This window comes from Narcine bancroftii, chromosome 5 (assembly GCF_036971445.1).
Source record: "Narcine bancroftii isolate sNarBan1 chromosome 5, sNarBan1.hap1, whole genome shotgun sequence".
NCBI lineage: Eukaryota > Metazoa > Chordata > Chondrichthyes > Torpediniformes > Narcinidae > Narcine > Narcine bancroftii.
This window is the reverse complement of record NC_091473.1, coordinates 253,235,425-253,252,515: the sequence shown is the minus strand read 5'-3', so window position 1 is coordinate 253,252,515 and position 17,091 is coordinate 253,235,425. Positions and strand designations below refer to the sequence as shown.

At 40.0% G+C, this 17,091-nt stretch overlaps 1 protein-coding gene across 10 annotated transcripts in view; it reads right to left on the bottom strand.

The window, feature by feature from the left end:
• The window catches only part of LOC138765215 (protein Mdm4-like), a 42,358-nt gene that overhangs the window by 13,629 nt on the left and 11,638 nt on the right, over nucleotides 1-17,091 (bottom strand). For 7 of the 10 annotated variants that reach the window (XR_011358529.1, XR_011358528.1, XM_069942187.1 and 4 more), the window contains 4 exons: nucleotides 11,282-11,375; nucleotides 10,900-10,974; nucleotides 5,544-5,677; nucleotides 2,475-2,524 (listed from right to left, as the gene is read on the bottom strand). Coding sequence is in view for 8 of the 10 variants with exons in the window: in XM_069942188.1 (XP_069798289.1) it covers nucleotides 2,475-2,524; nucleotides 5,544-5,677; nucleotides 10,900-10,974; nucleotides 11,282-11,375 (353 nt within the window). In the remaining 2 variants the exon portion in view is untranslated. Of the gene's footprint in view, nucleotides 1-2,474; nucleotides 2,525-5,543; nucleotides 5,678-10,899; nucleotides 10,975-11,281; nucleotides 11,376-15,614; nucleotides 15,686-15,823; nucleotides 16,025-17,091 lie in introns of those variants that run through there. The other 3 variants (XM_069942183.1, XM_069942186.1, XM_069942184.1) reach the window with 2 other exon arrangements.

Below are 17,091 nucleotides of genomic sequence, written 5' to 3'. Positions count from 1 at the left end.
AAACATGCCTGATCTTAGCAAACCATCACATCTATCAGGGACTTTGAATATTTTTGAATGCTCTTGACATTCAGAAATGACCCAAAACTAAAAGTAATACACATCAAAAGGTAGAAATGGTTAGGGACGCAAAATTAAAATACATTAAAATCAATTGATTTTTTCTTAATTTGGAGATTCAACAGTCACAGGCCACAAATCCATGCTGCCAAAATATACTCATGTGATTAATTAACCTATTTACCTCATACATTTTTGGAAGTCGGGTGGGGGGGGGGGGGGAAAGAAGCCAGATAACCCAGGAGAGATCCACACGGTCATGGGGAGAACAACTCCTTACAGACAGTGGCAGATTCAAACCCAGGTCGTTGACACTATAATTAGTGGTGCACTAACTGCTACATTATCTGTGCTATCCAATTAGTGAAAGAGGTCTCTGCCCTCATACAGGTCCTATGCATCTAGTCATATGAAAGAAATCACTGGGCAGATTCCTCGGTTTTCCTGCTGAGGAAGTTACAGCCAATTCACACAGCCATTGGACTCCACGTGATAACAAAAATTTGAAGGCAGCTGGTTATTGCCAAAGAGATAACAGTGACAAGCGGCAAACCTATCCACCTTGGTTGGCTGACATCAACTTCATTCAGCTATTAGTTCCCACCATCTCTGATGAAAATATGGTCGATATTCCGATGAGTTTAGCTGAGTAACTTGCCACTATACAGTACTCAAATATAACCCACTCCATGATGAAACTGTGCAGAGTCAAGGGTAAAGAACTGGAGCAATAGTCACAGGGTTTTTAAATCAAAATAAGTTCATTGCTCTTTGGATGTTTCAACTGAATAAGTTGCATGCACTCAGACAGCACACAACAGCTGTAACAGCATAATAGCATCTTTAGACTCTAGCACTAATCCAGTCTCAAAGCCATATAAAATAACATTTTTTTTCTTAATTTAGTAATTCTCTGCTCAGAAAATATCCATTATATTCATCTTTAAAATTTAAATTAGAAGCCGATTCCGGCCACTTAAACCTGTGCCACACAATTACACCCAATTTAACCTAGACCCCCCATACATTTTGGAGGGCAAAAGGAAACCACAGTACCCAGAGAGAACCCACACAGACAGAGGGAGAGCATACAAACTCCTTACAGACAGCGCTGGATTCGCAAACCCCCGTCTCTGGCGCTCTAATAGCTTTGCACTAACCCAGTGGTTTTCAAACTTTTTCTTTCCACTCACATTCCACCTTAAGTAATCCTTATGCCATCGGTGCTCAGTGATTAGTAAGAGATTGCTTAAGGTGGGATGTGAGTGGGAAGGGAAGGTTGAGAACCACTGCTCTCGACCCAATCGTCACTGAAATATCTTGCTTGAGAAAAACTGTCATTGGCCCATTTCCCTTGGAGTTCTGAAACCGTGCACATTAGTGGCTTACAAACTTTTTCTTCCCACTGACATGCCACTTTAAGTAATCCCTTACTAATCACAAGAGCACTGATGGCATAGGGATTACTCAAGGTGGGATGTGAGTGAAAAGAAAAAGTTTGAAAACTGCTATGCTAACCGTGTGTTCCTTTAACACACAAATTATTTTCAAAAATATACTGGCTAAGAACTTGCTAAAAAGGAACCATGGTCTGACTGATTAGTTAAAACCTTTGTTGTGCTCTTCAACCTCACTTATTTTGTCTTTCAAGCTGCAGTCGGTAAGAAAACAAGAGGAATTAGGATATGATTGCAATGCATCACCTTAAGATTCAAGGTTTGTGAAAACAGAAGAGATGTCAAAATGAGAAATAAAGCCTGAGTTAAGAAAATAAAAAAGGAAGATGGGAAAAAAAAACACCTGATATTATATTTCCAACAATTCACTGACTAATTTGTTTGTTTCTATACAAGGTTGGTTTCTGCAGGAAGTTAAAAGGGAAAATAAAATGGCAATACTCATGAGGTTATGACTGAGATACCATTTTTTGAAAACCTAACATCTGAATACTTTCAATCCACAAGGTTTCAACAAACTGTTGACTGATATGCACAGGGATAAAAGAAACAATCATTCAGATGCTATTTCTCTTTCCATTAAACTGCAGACCAAACACACTGACGTTTCACCCATTTTTTAACAAGCGCAGGATAATGTAAGAGATCAAAACGTGCACAAGTAGTTATTTAGCTGTAAGCCTTCATTCAATACTCATACTCTTGAAAACTTTTATTCTCTTTCCTTCTTTTCAAATGGTCACGGTTCTGCAAAACAATACTTAATTGGAATAATCTTAATTACTGTACACTGATAAATCCACCATTTCATTTTTGTCAATACCTGAATGGGATTGCTTAATCACATTTGTACTCTACTTTTTCTCCATCTGTACATGAGCTTCAATCTTTGCCTTGTTGAAACAAGAACAAGTATACACTTCAGTAGAATGACAAAGTCCCAAATCATATACATACCTTGAAAGCTTGCAGCTATCAAGTTTCTTGAAAGCATTTCGTATAACTGGCTGTAAGAAAATAAAATTGTGGTTAAATACAGCAAGATATACTGTCATTTCAATCAGCATGCAATGGATTAAGAGAACGTAACTATTTATTTCCGAAGCATCCATGATGTAAAACCTTGGCGTTCATGTTGAAATCAAAACAAGTTGCTAAAAAACAATGCCAGTAAATAACCATCACCACAGGAGCCTGCCAATCCAACAGTGAATTTTTGACGCAAATTCAAATATAGCCATGTAACGGTGCAATTTCTCTGCTTGACATTTTGTCCCTGTACTGCAACTCATTTCACTCAAACTTCACATTTCTCAACAATATCTTGCCAGATTGCAACACCATATGATAGAATGCCTAATGAATCAACTTTATCAAAGATAAAAGTACAAACCTCAAAAAAGTAATGTGAACATTTCATTGTTTTAGTAAACATTTTGTTTTGATAAAAAAAACAAACTAGTGAAGGAAGTCACCAGTCAAGCAGCATCTGTGAACATGAAGAGATGTTGACATTTTAAGTTGAGACCTGCATCAGGAGTGCATCAACCACCCGCAAATAGGAGGAAGAACATTTGATTTTCCATCTGGGCACTCCAAATGGATGAGATTAACATCGACTTCTCTGCTTTCTGCTAGCCTATTCTCCCTCCCTCCCTCCCTCCCCTTTCCCCTTGTGTTCTCTCCTCCAGTTCTTCATACCCTTCCCTCTCCATTCATAGCCAACCCTCCTCCCTGCTTCCTGGCATGCTCTCCCTCCCTTATCCACCTTTTACCTTTTGACTTTGAGAAAATGCTCCTCCCCCTACCACTTCCCCCATCTACCATTTTGTTTGGGCGCCTACCGACATTTCTTCATACCTTGAAGGGCTATCTATCTACCTTTATCTTTGCTACGTAAAGGACACGGTTTGACCAGCTGAATTTCTCCAGCATCGTGTTTTTACTTCAACCACAGTGCCTGCAGACTTTTATGTTCTGACTTGCATGTTTTAAACCTTACTACTTGAAGTATTTTTGGGATGGTTAATTAGCTAAATGCATCTAATCATCTTATGTTTTTACATCTATCCAGATATAATAACCATGTGTCATTATTCTTTGAAGTAGCTCATTTCCTGCTCCAGATTCCTTTCATCTTGAATTTTTGCTTTGCCATGTCAATTTACAGGTATCTTTTTCAATCTTTTTATTGTTTTTTTAAAAAAATCAGATACATAGATATGATATAATGTACACTTTATAAAAAAAAGTCAAGCAAAGCAAAACTCACTCCCCCAACATAACATGTCTGCAATTGTCAGTGAAGATTGAAATTTAAATCCAGGCTGAAGCCGAATTCAGAATGTAAATGAAAAGTGGGATTAACTGGCATAATCTGTCAATTAAAACAAATAAATTTTGCTTTTAAAACCATCCAGATAATTGAAGACTTTAGATCAGGGTAACAAGATATAATAATCTTAAATTTAGACATACATACTGTAAGGACAACCCTCCCAATTAAACGCAATTGGTCTACAACCCCCGGTATGTTCTGAATGATGGGAGGAGACCAGAGGCCCAGGGGAAAGCACATGCAGACACATGGAAAACGTACAAACTCCTTAGAGACAGCATGGGTTTCAAACCCAGGCCCCAATCGATGATGCTGTAACAGTATTACATTAACCGCTACATTAATCGTGCTGCCCTAATGAAGGCACATCAAGAAACACTACACTTCATCTTAGCCAAAAGGCCGATCACATCAAGAAACACAAGGAAATCTTTGTAAAATAGGTGCATTAGTTTTTAAATTAAAAAGACAAGCTGCAAAATAATTAAAAAGCACCATTGAACAAAGGCAAACGAAACCAAGTGCTGTCATTTGGGAAAGAAAGTTACAAGGTCTACCTATCGGCTATAGTTCGTGAGGAGTTTGAGGAAATTCGGGACGTCACCAAAGATTTTTGCCACTTTCTACAGGTGGACTGTGGAGAGCAGCCTGACTGGTTGCATCCCTGACTGGTGTGGAGGTGTCAATGCACAGGACAGGAAAAGGCCACAGAGTTGTGAACTGGGCCAGTGTCATCATGGGCATCAAAGTTCACTTCATCAAGAGGCAGTGACACAGGAAAACAGCCTCCATCCAGGCCGTGCCCTCTTCTCACCGCTACCTTTGGGAAGGAGGTCCAGGAGCCCGAAGACAAAACACCCAACGGTACAAAAACAGCTTCTTCCCCACTGCCATCAGATTTCTGAATGGGTAATGACCATCACTTTCTCCTCCTTTGCACTAATTTAATTGTTTTTTTCAAAAATGTAATTTATAGCAACATTTGCTTCTGTCATGTCGCTGCAAATTTTGAGATAGCTTCATGACAAAAAAGTCTGATTCCAAAGCAGAAAGATAAAATCTGCTGTGAGACACGAAAATACACCAAAATGCTGGAGGAACTCAGCTGGTATTGCAGCATCTATATGGTCGACGTTTTGGACCTGATCCACTTTCTTCAAGTAATAAGCAAAAAAAAAGATCTCACTCAGAATATAGAGACAGTGCCAGCTGGAGGGTGCCCAGATGAAAGATGAGGTGTGTCTCTCAGTGGCCACCCATTTCAATTTCAGTCTGGCAGTGCAGGAGACCATGGACAGGCATATTAGCAAGGGAGTGGGATGAGGAATTGAAATGGATGGCCTCTGGGATATCCATGTTTCAAATATTAAAAACATTCTAAACGGGCATATTAAAATGCAAAGCGGTTGAAATTTTTTTCAATACTTTGAGTTTTACAAGTAATAATAATAATAAGTATACAACAAAGTAGATAAAAGCAGTGGAAATTCTAAATTGTTCTGGAACCCTATTCAATGCAATATAAAAAAAACAACATGCTGGAAACACCGAGCAGGTCTGAGAGCATCTCTGCAAAGAGAAGCAGTTAATGTTTCAGGCCTGAGATCTTTCACCCTACCCTCCTCTTTCAATATCGTCTTGATGCTATCCAGAAAACATTAAAAGAATTTAAAGCCCGAAATATTTACCTTGGGTCTTTAACTGAGAAACTCTGAACTCCAAATACTTTTCCAAGAGCATCATTTCCACAGTATACAATGTGTTGCTGTTGTTGGTCGTAGAGTTGCTTTAACATTATGTACTGACCAAGATAATACATTACCTGAAAAGGAAAGCATCAAGAATTAAGATGAGCTTCAAAATCCAGTGATTTAAAAAAAAATAAAAGTTATTCAGGATAAGAACGTGGCTGGAAACACTTTCATTTAATGAGTAATACTGTTCAATTAGACCTACAGCACAGTAACAGGGCCTTTTGACCCACGAGCCTGTGCCACCCAATTAAACCCAATTGACCTACAACCACGGTGTGTTTGGGTGGGGGAAACCACACATTCACAGAGAGAACGCAGGAACCCCTTAGACAGCGTCGGATATGAACACGGGTCACTGGCGATGTAATAGATGCGTTAACCGCTATGCTAACCATGCCACCCTCACAGATAATGCAGGGATTATCCAACAGGTTAATAAGCATCTGCAAAACAGAGTCAACTTCTCGTCTGTTTGCCAGATCAAGCCTGAGGGAAGAGTCAGAAATGACAGTGAGGTCAGAAACATGCCATTCTTTTCTGATGGTGGTGCAGAACCTACAAAAAACAAAATGAGGAACTGGGACAGAGGCTTTAACTAAATCATATCAACACAATCTATAGTTAGAGCAAATAATTATTTCATTACAGGACTGATAAGCAATAATCAAATTTGCAGCAGATTGGAGGAGCTAGTGGAGTTGTTCAAGTGAACCGGTACGGACTTGAAGGGCCGACATGGCCTGTTTCTGTGCTGTAAACGGTTACCCCAGACCAGGGTGCTGGCTTGTGGGAACCAGGTATTGGGACCCGGACTTGTGAGCAAGGCCTTGGGCACTGACAGCTTCTTAACCGTATCTGAGGTTCAGAACCAGAGGCCAAGGACGGTGGCATGGATGCCTCGAGCATGCATTCACTGCAGGAAAACAGACGATGTGGCTACGGGTGTTACGAGGGCACTGGAGGATGTGGTACTGCAGGAATGGCAATGATGACACTGGAGAGACTCTCCTTTCTTGTCTCGAGAGGGGCGCTGGATTAATGATGTCTCTTTGTGCATCTTTACAGGACAAAGGAAAACAAATGTGTATTTTGCATTTATGGCAATAAATGGAATTCTGAATCCTATCCTCTCTCATTGAATGACACAGCAAATGGCACCTTCTCTTCACTCAGAGTCCATCTCACTTTTAAACTCACCAATGTGAACCTTCTCAAAAACAGAGGTTTCCCTCCTAACCATTGCCTTAATAATAACTCATTTTTTTCTTTGATCCTGAATATTTTGTTATCCCATGTCGTCACCCACCCAATCTATTGGTGGAAATATTTGACACTAAACACTATGGCAAGACCTGCTTTTTCCAGTTGTGCATCATTCTGGAGGCATAAACCACTGGTTGTTCCCTTTATTCAGTTACTTGTGACAACACCGCTCCTAATCCTCTAATCCTACTGGTGACGCATCCACTATCAGATTAACTGCTTTGTTTGGGTCATAGTGGACGAGAACATGGTTGCTTGACGTTAGTATTTCTTTCAAGCGATCCACAGTGCAACTAGTCTCGTCATTCCAGTAGCATTTCAGGTCTCTTTTTAACAGTTGGTTTAGTGGGTTGCACAACGTCGACATATTTGGAATGAGCTTCCGATAATGGCTAACTAAGCCTAGGAATGACTGCAATTCAGCTCAGTTTGTGGGGCAGGGTGCTCTGCGGACTGGTGCCAGCAATGTCCATTCTTACTCCTTCACTGTTAATTGTAAAGCCCAGATATGTGACTCTTGGCGCAGCTGGACTTTTACTTCTTGTCGACCTGTTTAATGGCGAAGTGAGGCAGGGGTCATCGTTTAAATTTAATGGCATCAGCGAAAACTGCTACTCCTGTGTCCAGCTCCATTCGAAGAGGTTCATTGTTGATTTTCACCTTGAAATAGAATTCTGATTTTCTAGTTTTAAATCCACAAATATCTCATCTTCTTCTGAACCATTTGTTTCAGTGCTCGGGCTTTGGTCCTTCTCTTCCACTGTTCTTATTCCAGTGGGGGCATTTTTCATATCTCTGCCCCTTCTTTTTACCTTTGTTTCTCAGCTTTGATGTGCCCTCTTTGTCACATAGATAGTACCTAGACCTTCTGAAATATTAGTTATCAGGCGTAGTGTTGCCTTTTCCTTAGCGGAAGCAGTTTCGGTGGGAAAATTTGGGGATCATCTTGGCAGATGTCCACGATATTATCGACCATCTTGAAACCCAAGGATGCCTCACATGCAGAATTAAGAGTTCTCTTTTTTGACTTAGTAGTTTTTGTCTGGCACTGCGGTCGGCTAAGCTCATTATTAATCGATCTCTTAATGCATCGTTTAAGAATTAACCAAATTCACAGTGGCATGAAAATTTACATAATCCTGCCAAATATTTACTTACAGATTCATCTGTACTTTGCAATAAAATCTTTGCCTTGCTGCTACAACTGGTGGTTTGGGACTTAGATGTTCCCCTACAACTGTACACAAATTTTAGATACAGATTTTTCAGGAGCGATGAGATTTTTTAACAGTTGAAAAGTTTTACTGCCCATTTAGCTTAAAAACAGCGATCTCTTTCCATTAATAGAACCATATAGGCGTAGCATCACTAATATTATGGGCTACACAGTGATGATCATATTGTTCCACGTAGTCATACCAGTTTTTTTCTGACCCCATGAACTGCCCAAACTGTGCCTTCGCCACCTTGAATCTTCTTTTCTTTGATCTTTGTGGTTGTGCTTGTGATATCCACTGTGAGAATGAACTTGCATTTCACTTTTAAATTTTCACTCCAAGGTCTGGACTATCAAGAGGTCCTTGGTGTCACTGTTATGTATTTGATGTTTCAAGGACAAACACTGAACACTGAGATGTGGTGCTTCTTTCATTCTTTAATCCAGAACTAAAATGGTTCCCCTTGATACACAGTATATAAAGTGACCATGTTATAAGCACACAGGAGTAAATACCTAATAGTGGTGGAGGCTGAAACATTAGGGCATTTAAGAAACTTTTAGAGAAGCACATGGATGAAAGGAAAATAGAGGGTTATGAGGTAGAAAGAGTTTAGTACTTTTCTTTTTTGTGGGAATATATAGGTCAGCACAACATCAAGGGCTGAAGGGCCTGTACTGTGCTGCAATGTTCTCTGTTCTAATATTGTCAGTCACCATTTCAGGTCAGGCCCTCTTACTGAGACAAATGTGGGAAGGTGAAATATCAACTATATCAAGGGTAGAAGAAGCTGGAGAGGGACTAAGATATGATGAGTAATGGATAGAAGGGGAAGATGTGGAGAGAGAAAAGTAGAGGGAGAAACCACTTTGAGCAGGTAAGGTTGTCTCGAAAAGCAAAAATAGGAGCAGTTAAAGAGATAGAAACAACAAAAACAGACAAAGGAGGGGTTTACCTAAAATTGGAAAAAAAAAATCAATGTTTCTGCTGGTTCCAAGAGGAAAATGATGTGTTGCAACAAGTGACAAACACACCTATGTGGAAATGGTGAAGGGAATTGAACAGGAGCTCAAGTTTGGACTCGGCGTACAGTTATTTGACGAATCTGTCACTCACGAGAAGAGGGCAATTACTTAATTTTAACAGCGAATCAAAGTTGTTCACCGAACATCAATTTAATACAATATTTCAAACATTGATTGATTGAGTGATTTTAGTCTTCACATTTGCAAAGTACTTCCATCACCATCACTAACTCATTAACATCAAGTCCTATGGCAACTGATATAGGCCAGTCATTGTGACAATGACCCAGTTTTGACACTAGAGGTACTCAGCAAGCAACGAAAGTGGAAAATCTTCATTTACTGATAGGAAACACTTGGATGGATTCCTTCTATTATTTGCCTGCCCGGCAGTCCTGTGTTACATCTACATTATTTCTTCAAGGATAGGTTTCTGGAGCTCTATTTTAGAACCTACAACTACCTGAACTAATGGAAGCAAAATAATATTATTGGTAGTGAATAGAAAACATTTTTTGTGCGACGTCCTGGATCATAAAACTCCTTGAAGGGCAAAGGGTGAGCTATATATCTTTTCCAGATGGAATAATTAAATATACATGAAGCAAGTTCATGACCTGTGTGATCTAAAAGCCTAAGTGCATTCAAAATCTGTTTCTTGCTTGAAGTTACATTCACCTATGATCCCTGGACTTGCAACCTATATTGGCTCATGGTATCAAAGGCCCTTCCAAATTTCAAATCTCCTTAGTTCTGGCTACTTGACATTTCAAAATTAAACCACCCCACCAAAGCTTTTAGTTGCCAAGACTGTCAATTTTGGTCTTCCCATTAAATCTCACCACCCTTGCTTGTCTTTAAAATCTAATCTTTTAGGTCATCAACCCCAACAACTCCCCATTTCCTTGAAAGAAATTTGTGTAGCATTTCTTAGCTCGGGATGCTTTTCTCTATGTTAAAATTCCATACAAGTGGAGGTTCTTGTTTATGCAAGTGTCACAATAAGCAAATACACGTTTCTCTCATATATTAACAACAAAGAAAATAAGAATGAATTGACTGCAGGAGTCACAAGAGACTGCAGATCAAATACAAGACCATAAGACATAGGAACAGAAAAACAGACTTTTCAGCCCATTGAGTCTGCTCCACCATTTCATCACAAGCTCATCCATTTTCCCACTCAGCCCCACTGCCCTGTCTTCTCTCCAAAACCTTTGATGCCCTGGCTAAACAAGAACCTATCAATATCTGCCTTAAATACATGCAGTGACCTGGACTCCAAATTCCACAGATTAACCACCTTCTTGTTGAAGAAATTCCTCCGCATCTCTGTTCTAAGCAGATGCCCTTCAATCCAGAAGTTGTGCCCTCTTGTCCTAGACTCTCCCGACCATGATGAACAACCTTTCCACATGTAATCTGTCTATGCCTTTCAACATTGGAAAGGTTTCAATGAGATCTCCCCTCATTCTTCTAAATTCCAATAAATACTGTCCAAGAGCTCTCAAACGCTCCTTTCATTCCCAGAATTATACTAGTGAACCACCAAATAAATTGCCAAAATAGTTCACTCATTCACTCACAGCTGCTTGAAAATACACCGAGCTCTGAAAAGTGTCTCCCACAAATTACCTTAGCCAAATAAGAGATGCAAACTCTTTCAAAAGAACGGATTATTATTCTGCACTTTCTACAAAATATTCAAAATTATACATGCCTACAATTTGCACATTCATTTCAAAGATTTATGGATATCATTAAAATATTATTTTACTGTTTTACCTCCTTCAATGTGAAGGTTTCCCCTGATGCACCTGCTTCATGTAGAATGTTCAGCAGAAGTACCTTTGGCCTTACCTAAAGAGGAAAACAAATCAGATCACGCACATTTTAAATGTAGTAAAACATTTTTACACTAAATATGCACACGTGCTTTTATTCTTAGTCAAAAAAAGTTCCAAAAATAAAGGTTTTTATTTGGCCCTACTCACAACTAACACAAAGCAAAATGAAATAAAGATTCAGCTTTATTAATAATTCAAATTCAAGGAAAATTTGAAATAAGGAGTGTCCACCACATTGCACAACCCCCACCATCAAAACTTCCCAAGAACTGTAAATGTTAAACCATTTTTATAGATAACGTCATCCTCGTATAGGTTACCTGGCCAGCCTTTTCTGTTGAAATACTGCATGTATTATCAGATGTTGTATGTGGTTTAGATGTGGAAGCTGTTGTCATGTTGATAGGATTTTGCCTGGTTTTGGGGAAAGAAGAGGTGAAATTAGTAAACTGATTGTTAACCATCAACGAATACTTAACACATTTAGATTTCCAAAATAGATAATGATATTGTACGTGACAAAACCAGCAAACTTTGGAATCACAAAAAATGCACAAGTTGTATGTTGTTTTACGATAAAAAGATTCAAGCTTCCTTGATGAAATGTAACATTACCACTGGCTCCTGCACAACCTCTTCCCCCAATTCCTCAAAATGTAGAAGCATCCAAGATGGTATTGAGAACCTTGAAGTCACACATTTGAAGCCTAATATAAATTGCAAAAGGGGGTACCACTTCACACATTACCACCCACCTGCCTAATCAAACACCCCCCCCCCATCCCATGTATGGTTCCCTCATTCAGAATCCACAAACTGGAATGAACTCATTCTCAATTCCGAGGTGCACGAGAAAACTAATTGAAATAAGCATTATGATGGGGATCCAATCCCATTTCAGCAAACTGAACAACTTTAAAATCCTTATAACCAGAGGTCACAAGTTCGTTCCTCACTGGACAAAGTTGAAGAACTTTATGCATGTTACATTCTACATGTAGTCCATTAAGTGACAATAATGGATCCTTTACTTATACCCTCTCCCCGGAATCATGGTCCAATTCTGAAATCATGAAATTCTTGACAATTTGAAAGTGGTCCATCCGAGAGTTTTACACTTTTTTTAAACAGTTACTGTTCACCAATGAATAGGGATGGATAATAAGGCTAGATTTCCATCTCACTGGTTGAGAATGTAGATGCCATGAGAAAGTTAGGATTAAAGAGGGTAGTAAACATGGCTAGGACTGTCACAGGAAAAAGGACCCCCCCACCCCCCCCGCCCATTATCTCTTCTCATTGCTCAGCATCAGCAGAACCCTGAAAACAAGATAGTCTGCATAGATCTGAAGTCATGATATATTTTGTTTTAAAATAAGAACATCACAGCTGTAAGAGCAGGTCCTTCAGCCCACGTTTGTGCCAAAAAATAAATCCAACTTAAATCTGTTTTGGGAGTGTCCAAAACTGAATGATTTTGGGGAACAATTTTAGCAGAGATTCTCAGGGTCAATTGAGATCCTTGCCCTTGCATTGTTTTGTTTGGTTATTGTCAACAGGAAAATATTTATTTGAATCTAACTCAAAGAAGAGTTGGAGCTCTTACTTTTATTGATGACCAATTTTGATTAAATGGAAAGATCGCTCACCAACGACTCATATGGATTGGGTACATTGTTTGAGCTTGGAGAATATTAGATGAAATTTGATACATTATGGGGTCCACTCATGGATTACTATCAGAATTAGATGACATAGGCTTGAGTGCTCTGTGGGTTACTTGCTCGTTGCGTGGAGGCCGGAACTCGATTTCTTGCTTACTCTTTTGCTGGGAGGAGTGAGATTAGTATGGGGTGGATTTCTTTCCTTTTCCTTTCTTTTCTTGCTCTACTATCTTTCTTAACTTCTGCTTTTTCCTTTTTCTTTACACAAGTACTTATCATACCAGAAACTTGTTCCAATGATAGATATGAACCAAAGTTCTTCCAAATTAACTTCTTTTTTACGTGATTTACTGTGTACATTATAATGTACAATTTGCTAATGAGATTCATGTTCTGAGTTTTAACACTAAGATTGACGGTTTTTTTTGTTCAATATATGATGTCATATTCCTCTTTCAAATCAATAAAAATAGATTAAAAAGAAAATTAAATCTCTGCTGCTTGCTCTTGACAGGGTGCATCAGTGCTCTGTGGTTAGTAAGGGATTACTTAAGGTGGTATGTGAGTGGGAAAAAAAAAGTTGCAAACCACTCATGTCCTCTCATGTGATGCTTTTATCCTGGGCAAAAGATTTTGTCTCTTCACCCTCTCACGATTATATCAATCTCCATCAGCTTTCCCCTTAGCCTACCTAATATGGTCCAGGGAAAACAACCCAGGTTTATCAAATCTCTCCCCATACTTATACCTTCTAAACCATGCAACTTCTTCTGTCCCCTTTCCAAAGCCTCCATAACCTTCCTGTTTTGGAGTGACCAGAATTGCATACAGCATTCAAGTGCATCTTAACCTAAGTTTTATATTGCTGCAACAGGGCCGCCTTATTTTTATACTCAACGCCATGCCCAATGAAGCCAAGCATACCACACCTCGCCTTTCCCACTTTATCTACCAGTGTGGCCATTGTCAATGAGCTATAATCCTGGGCCCCCAGATCTCTGTACATCAATGTTTTTAGGAGCCCTGCCATTCTCCTTACATTTGACCTCCCAAAGTAAAACACCTCACTCTTGTCCAGATTAAACTCCACCTGCCATTTCTCTGCCCATATCTGTAACTGATTTATTCCTGTTGTCTTCTTTGATAACCCTTTGCACGGTTCACAACTCCACCAACCTTTGTATCATCTGTAAACTTCTTCAACCAAGTAATACAAAACAACAGAGGTCCAACCACAAGATGCCTGCAGAACACCAGAGGTGAAACACAAAAGTCTGCAGGCACCATGATTAAAGTAAAAACACAATGCTGGAGAAACTCAGCAGGTCAAACATTATCCTTGATATAGCTTGACCAAAGCATAGGCAGGTGCCAGAGTTCAGCCCACCCAGTCTGCTCCATTCACTAACGTCTTCCAGAGAAGGAAATCTGACACCTTCATTCTGTTTTATTCAGGTGTCTGCCTACATTTTGCTCATTCCTTGATGAGGGGCAAATATAAAATGCCTTGGGATTGTCCTTAATCCACTCACCAGGCATTTCATAGCCCTTTTTGGGTCTCCTAATGTCCAAATGGCAATGAATAATGGGAAGAATAAAGCTTCCTATGATGTGACCTCATTGTTTTTTTGTAACTCTTCCATAATTTGTCCACACTGTAATCTGTTCCTTCACCACTCAATTGCTACTAGGAGGCTTAAATTAGTCCTAGCAGTGACCACACCTTCCTTATTTCTGAATTCTACCCCCCTTGCCTTAGTTGAGTCCATTATTTTGTCCTCAGAATGCAATTGTGACACCCTCCCAGATCAGCAATGTTATGCCTCCACCTCTTTTACCTCCTTCTCTATCTAAAAGAATTAAACCCAGAAGCATTGAGCTGCCAGTCTCTGTAACAGCCACATCATCATAATTCCAAGTAATATCCATCTGCCTTACCTGCAACATTTATTTTAAAATAAACACACTTCAGCCCATCCAGGGGCTCCGGTTTCCTCCTACCATTCAAAATGTACTGAGGTTTGTAGGTTAATAGGGTGGCACGGGCTCATGGGCTGAAATGGCCTGTTATCATGCTGCATGTCTAATTTTTTTTTAAATTAAAATCACTGTAACCATTCACTTGTCCCTTCCTTTTAGGATTGCAGTTTAACTTCTTGCGGTAGGCAGGTCAAAGGTCCTCATTATTGGTTTACTCCTGGGCCTAACCAAGGGGGCATTAGCAAATCCAGGCAGCGTGCAATACGGGAGTTCCACCATGCCAACTGCTTGCCCCCTTCCAAGAAAATGTTCATGCTCCGGTGTTCCTGAAGGGGGAGAACACAGTATGGACTAGTTCCTTGGAAGCCTTCGTACCCAACTTTAGGGGCGAGAGTGAATTCTGGACCCAAAAGTCATTTTAATTTTTGAGTACTGACCTGAAGGGCAAGGACAACGTGCTGAATAGTTGATTAGGGTGGTTGACTTTGACATCTTACAAACATACACAATAGGTTGAATGGCATATCTGTTTTCTAAATATTAATCCACTGTTTCAGTACAAGAAAGGATTTCACAGACCACTGTGTTCTTTTAATGCAACAATAAACCTTAAAGTCATTTGAAGAATCTTGTCAGTTACCTTGGCGGGGGTGGGGAGGGGGGGGCAGTTCATTAAGGGGCTATTAATGAAGTATAAAATATGCAACAAGAATAAATTTAAGGATGTGGGCACTCCAACAACTTTAACATTGTTTTAAAAGCACTAGTACAAATGAAGATGATTTACATTCAACACATACTTAATTCACATGTGTTTTGAACATTTTAATCAGACCCTAAAAATTCCAAGAGTACTAACCCTAACCACGCACTAGCACTTTACATAGAATTTCCCAAATAATCAATAAAATCAAACACTGCCTGACCAAATAAATAATAACCAAATTCATTGGTATTACTGTGCACAAAAATATTCCTTTTTTAACTAGGATAAAGAGTCAAAACATACCATTACAATGAAGGACCACTTGTAGAAAGCAGAAACTGTGTTTATGAAATACTGTAAAGCCAACAAATTTGTACTTTATGTTTTGTAATGGCAGGTGCATTCACTTCCTTAAAAAAGCAACCACAATTTTGGAAACAGTTGGTATAATATTACAGATTTATAAGTGCTCAAGCTGCTTAAACACCCGCAGAAGTATAACATTTCCATACCCGTTTGTCTCCCAGTGCCCTGTCCAATTTCAGTCCACTGGTACTACTGGAGCAAAAGAAAAATCAACTCGCCACTGATTTCGCTGTTTGTGGGAATATGTTCCTAAATTGGCTATTGCATTCAGGAACAAAAATCAATCTGCTGAAGGAACGCAGCAGGACAAACAGGATATTGCTGGAGGAACTCAGGTCAGTTAGCATCTGTGGGTAGAAATGGTCAACAATATTTCAGGCAAGAACTCTAACGTACAAAAACTACATTGGGAGAGGGGGGGGCAGACTACAGGGAATCTCTCTGCCCTGCCTCCAACTTCACAGTTCTCCAAACCCACACTGCCCACTTCCATCTCCTACCCAAAATTCACAAACTGCACTGGCAGAACCATTGTTTCTGCCCCACCAAACACATCTTCTCATACCTCAACAACACCTGTTATGATTTGTCCAGTCCTTTACCAACATCCTGGACAACACTCTCTACCTCTTTGAAGAATTCCAAATCTCCAGCCCCTACTACCTTATCTTCACCATGGATGTCCGATCCCTTTCCACATCATTCCCATCAGAAAGGCCCTCCCTCCGTTTGATAGAACTGGTCTTCACCTTTAACAACTTCTTTGAATCCTCCAGATCCATGGTGCACCCACGGACTCCAGTTATACTTGCCTTTTGCCAGCTATCTGGAACAGTCCCAGTTCCAATCCTACTTGCTAATTCTTCCTCCGCTACACCATTGGTGCTACCTCCTGTACCTGTGCAGAATTTCTATCGTGCACTTATTTATCTAAATGGTTTCTGACACCTCTCTCCCCTTCCTTGACTTCTCAGTCTCCAACTTAAAACTATCCATGGATATTTGACTCTCACAGCTGCCTGCATAATACCTCTTCTCATCCTGTCCCTTGACAGGTGCCATTCCAACCTCACAATTCCTCTACTGCATCCATTCCCAGAATGAGACCTTCCACTGCCCAACATCCAAAATGTCCTCCCTCTTTCTTCTTTGGCTTGGCTTCACAGACGAAGATTTATGGAGGGGGTAAATGTCCACGTCAGCTGCAGGCTCGTTTGTGGCTGACAATCCGATGCGGGACAGGCAGACACGGTTGCAGGGGAAAATTGGTTGGTTGGGGTTGGGTGTTGGGTTTTTCCTCCTTTGCCTAGATTTACCCTTACTGTCATTAATAAAGCTTGCACCAGTACCACATTTCTACTTCTGCCTTTACCTCTCCTTTACCCCCTCCCCCACCCCAACCCTGGCAGAACAG